Raw genomic sequence first — 6,174 nt, 5'->3', positions numbered from 1 at the left:
TTTATAGCGGCTTTCCTTTTCACCACCTACCATTCGAAATATAACTCACTATCCCACATATATACACACATATCATTACGATAATATATATAGTCTTTTCGTTTTAATAGTGAAAAGTTCATTTAAAAGAGAAAATAAAAGAGACTTCACTTTAACCAGATTCCTCCTCCCATTTCGTTTCTGTTTAACATATATATATATACATATATATACAGTTGTTAAAATCTACTATAAACACTTTCGTAATAATAATAGAATCATTATGCACCTAAATTCACATATTAGCGCACCAAATTATCTAACAGTGTCAGTTTATGATAAAACCAAGAAAAAAAATCGTATGCTATCTTCATATATTTTTGATGTATTTATTTGATGGTACAATAACTTATGGCAACATGAAAATCATAATATCTGGCTGCCGCTTATAAAGGGATAAGTCGAAAAACCATTAACAAAGGGAAAGAAAGATAAGCCAATTCAGAAGTATGTGTCAGTGTTAACGCATGCACATGTACAAATCGATCGAATACCCATTGACAAAAAGATAAAAAAGGATAGACCATTCAGATGTATTTTCAGTAATCGCATGAACTTGCTCTTATTGTTTTCCCACTTGTCGAACTCCCTTACATGGTTTTAGCACGATCACTATACAGGTCAGATCTATCAGCTATGTCCATTTGGTTATCTTTATTGATAATATATATTTTTTATTATAGATCACTTGATAGTTATGTTGGTTATCATGCACAAAATATAACTTAATAAGTGTTGTTTAAAAGTTTGTGACTTTAGCTATATCTCAAATATCTGGAGACTATTTATTTAACAAAAGTTGCTATTAAACAAAAAAAAGTTCTCAGTTTATTGCATGTTCGTGATCTGCATGCAACTTGTAATTAATGTTTTCATCTCCCTGGTTGCCTAACGAAAATTATAAAGAGAACGTTACAAATTGTCAAGATCACGCAAGTAACATGTAAATGTTATGCAGTTTTCATCTAAAAGTTTTGGATAAAGCCTGCTGACCCATCATAGCTATCATAATCTATCATGAATCTATATCTTTAGATATTATTTACGGTACGGTATAGTTAATCCTTTTTATATATAATATGTATAATGTATTAATAAATATCGAAATTTTTGGAAAGAAAATAGGAATGTGTAAGTTGAAACTCTTTAACAAAAAATAATATATATAACTAAAGTCGACCAAGCTATACTATTGATCACTTTGTTGGGAAATCATAACTTCGTCAATTTTTCCTTTGTTTTTTCTTCTCAGTGGCAGTGCCATTTGCCAATATATAGTCTACACCCATAGCCTATTAATAAACTTAAAGTTTCTATATGTTTGAACCAAAAAAAAAAAAAAAAAGTTTCTATATATGGATAAAGTTGTTATTGATGTGTTCACCCTAAGGTATCCTTTTTTCTTCCAATAATTCGAGCTTTTTTAGGGAGTTATTCAATCCACTTCACTCTTAAAAAAATCGTAATATTTACAACTGTTTATATTTTATGTAGGGGGATGTAGTAATGTTTTTCCTTTCGTCTTCATTTTTTTTCAAATGAAAAGTTTATACTATTTGTTACACTTTTAGGAGTTTAATTGATTTAAAATGGAACGACCAAAGATAGTTACGTCTTTTACCTTGGATGTCCACATCTTTTTTTTTTCCTCTAATATGTCTTGTTAACGTTTAGTCGTTTACTCTAAAGGTTTCAGAATTGTATCAAAATGTAACTGTAGGTTATCCTCGTAAATNAAAAAAAAAAAAAAAAAAAAGAAAGAAAAAGAGTACCAAGATGTAATTTGGGATTTGAATTTCTTGGGTTTGCGGAAGTGCTTCATTCAGGCTGTCCATAATCGTATTATTTCAGTTTGCTTTTTGAGTATTTAAATAAACAGACAAGGAGAGCTTTTCCTTCTCGGCAAAACAGTACTTTCACTAATATTTAACTCTGTTCAAAACTATATTATAAAAATATTATTATTTTAACACTAGTTATATGATTTTTCATGTGATCAGTGATCCATACTTTATTTTATTATTTTTACAGGGGGAAAAAAATCCAATGACATTTGGCCTGATTATTTAATGGGTGATTTTGCTGGATAGTCATGAAGTATATATACCACGCACAGTCTAACCATCTGTAACCACTGACATTAATGTTTGCTCTTTCTTAATATCATTAATTTTGGTTTAAAGGGTATTATATCATAATAATAATACAAGCATATTCCTTATTTTATTCGTTTTACAAGTGCATGTAAACTTATATACAGTATTTGTGAAAATGATGATTTTACAGTATTAATGCCTTCAATGTTAGAAAAAAGTGCAGTTAATCTTTTTTCTTCTAAAACCGAAAAATATCTCATATTTAGTAATTAGACAATCAAAGTTATAAACGAAAAGAATGTTGAAGTGGTATATATGCTCAGGAGCAACAAGAAAGTAAAAAGGAAAGATATAAGGTTAAACTAGAATGAGTAAAAATATTGATAATTTTTTTTTTCACTTCTAAATCATTACACGAAATTTACAATTTTCGGTTCGATGTAGATCCAAAAAAAAAAAAGAGTTCAGACCGAAAACACCCTCCAGGCATCAACTAAATGAAAAGGGTGTTTATTTTAACTAATAATAATCTACTCAAAATTTGGAAATAAACTCAGGTGTTATTTATGTTGTATGCGTTTCACTCTTCTCCCACTGTCTTCTTCTTCCACTCAACCAAACGCTTCAGGAACTCTTTAACCTGAGAAGGGTCTTTAAGAGAATAAGATGCATTGGTGTCCTTTGGAATTTTTGAGACAAGAATCCCAAAACCTTGTTCCCTTTCACGTAAAACCTATAAAAATTATATATTATGGTTAATTTAGTACGTACGCTATAATATAAAGTAGATTTGTTTTAACATATAGTCCTTTGATGGTACGAAAGCGTGTATTAATTATTTGTGACTCTACCTTAAACGCATCTTCGTCGGTACGGTCATCCCCGATGTACACCGGCACAACATCTTTGGAATTTTCATATCCTATTTTAATTAGATAAAATAAATAAGAGTTCACAGATCTAAAAAATAGTACTACAGTATTTGCCAAATAATAAATATTTATGAGGGTTCTCTCACCTAATGATTTTAGCAAAAAATTGAGTGCCTGGCCCTTGTCCCATTTGATCGTTGGGCGGATTTCAAGCACCTGATTTTATATACAAAAAAAAAAAAGAGATTAATTAAAGATTATCGATATTGAAAGAGGGTAGCCTTCTAATGACTAGTAAAAAAGAGGAGATGAAACATTAATTTTACCTTTCTACCTTGGTTTAGTTTCAGCTCCGGATAATCAGTAAGAACTGACTTTACTACTTCGGCTAGCGTTTCCCATCTCTGTTACAACAAACATGAAAATAAATAATTCGTTCTCTACGCACAAATTAAAATAAAACCGGTGTTTTGCTAATTTGTGTTTATTGCTGAAAAGTGAGATACCGAATAAGACTAACATTACCATAGTCTACACTACACCGGTGTTTAACGATAGTGTATTATTTGAAAATTAGGTGCTACATTACCAAAAACATACTTGAATAAGTCTTAAGTACTTCGGGCTAAAAACAAGAAATAGTTTGGACCATTTATCTTTTTCTCAAATAAGAGAACTTTTTTTTTTTTTTTTCATCATAATATTTGTTCTTTACCTTCTCATCAACACGTCTAAAATGTACGGACAGACAAAACTTGTTGTTCTCCACCATAGCCCCAGGGATCCATTTTGTCTTTTCCTCTAAAATCTTAACCACCTGAAATTATTTATATCCCCACAGAGTTAAATAAATTTTACTGTTTTAACCATCGTACGTAATTCGATTTTGTTATATTAAAAAAAGAAAAAAAAAAAGATCTCAAAATGTACCTTTTCGATCATTGGTAAAAACTCACGTGCAGGTTGAAACAGCACTCTTTCGTTACTCTATGAACATTTCAACAAAACAAAACAAACAAACAAAAAAATTCTTTAGAATCAAATAATTAATTAAATTACTTATTTCATATGTCGAATTTTGTGCATCTGTTTTCACACCTGGCCATAATTATTTTCTTTGGTCGGACCTTCAATGTCCATGCCGTGGCTTCCGGCATAGTAAATCTCGTTTACTTTCACAAACCTACGAACCTGAAAAAAAAAACACATTTCAATTAAATGATTTTTAATGTATAAAAATAGTAAATATTTGGTAAAATGTAATGTACCTTAGCAATGGATCGTCCGGTGACAATAGCAGTAGGGAAATTTAAAGCGACGTCTTTTACAACACCTCGCATCTGTAAGAAAAAGAATACATCTATTAATCCAAAAACAATATAATTAATAATCAATCCCAAAAAAGCCATGGAAGGGATAGAGAATAAAAACCTCATGGGTAATGAAAGCTTTGTCGGGATCTTCAACTATGGGAGAAAGAGTTCCGTCGTAATCAAGAAACATAACAATCTGTTTCCCTTTAGCAGCATTCATAATCTCATCAAACATACTTAAAGCCGAAGGAAATCGAACCTAAACCAAAAACAAGATGAGTAATTAATATTCAGATTCCAGAATCCGGCAAAATGAGTAATTAATATTCAGATTTTAACGTACGATCCAAGACGTTTTGTCGTCGTTATCTGAAACAGAGTCATTGGAAGAGGATCTGAGACGTGTAGGGGAAGAATCACGCATGGAATCGACCCAAGATGTAGTAATCTTTGGAGCAACAACTAAGTTACTGTTGTTGTTGTCAGCTGCTTCAAGAAGTTTCAAGAACTTTCGACGAGGGAAGGTAAAGTAAGTGGGGAATGAATTAGAGAACAGAGGAGAGTTTGAGACAGAGACAGTGATGGTTTGCAAACCCAAGATGGGTTTTCTGTCGGACACGATGACATTCTGGTTAGTCATATTCTTCTTGTTGAGACAGAGAAGACAGAGAAAGATAGAGATAGATAGATGTAGAGAGATAGAGAGAGAGAGAGGGTGAGGAGGAAGAAATGGTGAAGGAGGAGAAGAGGAATTTATAAGGACAAGTGTGAGAAGAAGGTAGAGAGAAGACAAAAGAAATAGGAAATAAAAAACTCCATCTACCATTGGTGGCTCCCTCTGTATCTTTTTGGCCACATTATGCCTCCCTCTCTCTTTTTTCACTCTCCCTTTGGATCCTTGAAAAATAGTTATTTAGGTTTTTTAAGCATGCCTTTTATCGTGAGTCTTATATTTAATAATTTAGCAATGTGAATGAAAAAAATACAGATATGGTGTATATGGAAATTTAAGATATTGGAAAACAAATTGATTTATTATTAATAAATTATCATAAGCAATTTTTTTTTGTTTTTATGTTATTCGGTCTCCATAGGTTAAAACTATTTTTATGATTTTTTTTTTTTTTTTGGAGGTAGACTATGTGTTGATTGAGCTCGAGTCTTGGCAAAAACTATCTGTGTTGAAAAAATTATGGACCGCAATATCTGAATTTCTTGATCTAAACAAATGCGTCTAATAATCATATTCATAATTGGTCTATATTTTTAATTACGTAGCATGAGATATGAGCTTTTGATAGCAGGCGAAAGAAGACCCCTTTTTATTTAAGATATCAAAAATGTTGTTGTTTTAATCATCCGAGCTACATTATTTTGTTTAATTAGTGTTATTTGTATGTGGTTTTAATCAATAATTGAGAGTACTACAAGTTTAGTTTACTAGACAGCTACAATTTAATGCGACGGTTGTATAATACGCGCAGACGTTAGTCATGTGTAAAATGTGGTAATTATTTGTTGGAAATGGTCGTTTCAATATGTTTGTTTATTTATTCCAAGTCTTCTTTTATGTTTTGAATATATGTTACTCTTTTGATAGAAAATGATGATAAGGAATGTATAATGAATGAAAAACGGCTTGAAATGTTTAAAAAATATGTAATCACTATTGAGTTTTGAAGGTTATTCGGAATTCTTAGAATACACATCAATATATTAATAAATTCAGGAATTTTATCAAAAAACCATATCTGTACATGATCTCGCCTATATTCGTAAAAATTGGGAATCAAGAAAAGTTTTGATTTTACGGAAAAAGTATACGTGCATATGTAATACATAATAAGATGGGGT

General features: G+C 30.9%; 1 protein-coding gene across 1 annotated transcript; it reads right to left on the bottom strand.

Annotated features, from left to right (window-relative positions):
- On the bottom strand, positions 2,554–5,023 carry LOC104702594 (trehalose-phosphate phosphatase B). The gene is made up of 10 exons (XM_010418476.2): positions 4,664–5,023; positions 4,439–4,579; positions 4,276–4,347; positions 4,106–4,198; positions 3,938–3,994; positions 3,723–3,824; positions 3,334–3,411; positions 3,154–3,223; positions 2,987–3,057; positions 2,554–2,868 (listed from the first exon to the last, which is right to left on the bottom strand). Exons 1-10 carry the CDS (start codon positions 4,958–4,960, stop codon positions 2,716–2,718), a joined length of 1,134 nt encoding a protein of 377 aa, XP_010416778.1. The 5' UTR covers positions 4,961–5,023; the 3' UTR covers positions 2,554–2,715.

The sequence above is a fragment of the Camelina sativa genome, chromosome 7 (genome assembly GCF_000633955.1).
Source record: "Camelina sativa cultivar DH55 chromosome 7, Cs, whole genome shotgun sequence".
Lineage (NCBI taxonomy): Eukaryota > Viridiplantae > Streptophyta > Magnoliopsida > Brassicales > Brassicaceae > Camelina > Camelina sativa.
Note: the sequence above shows the minus strand (reverse complement) of the source record. Positions and strands in the feature narration are given on the sequence as shown.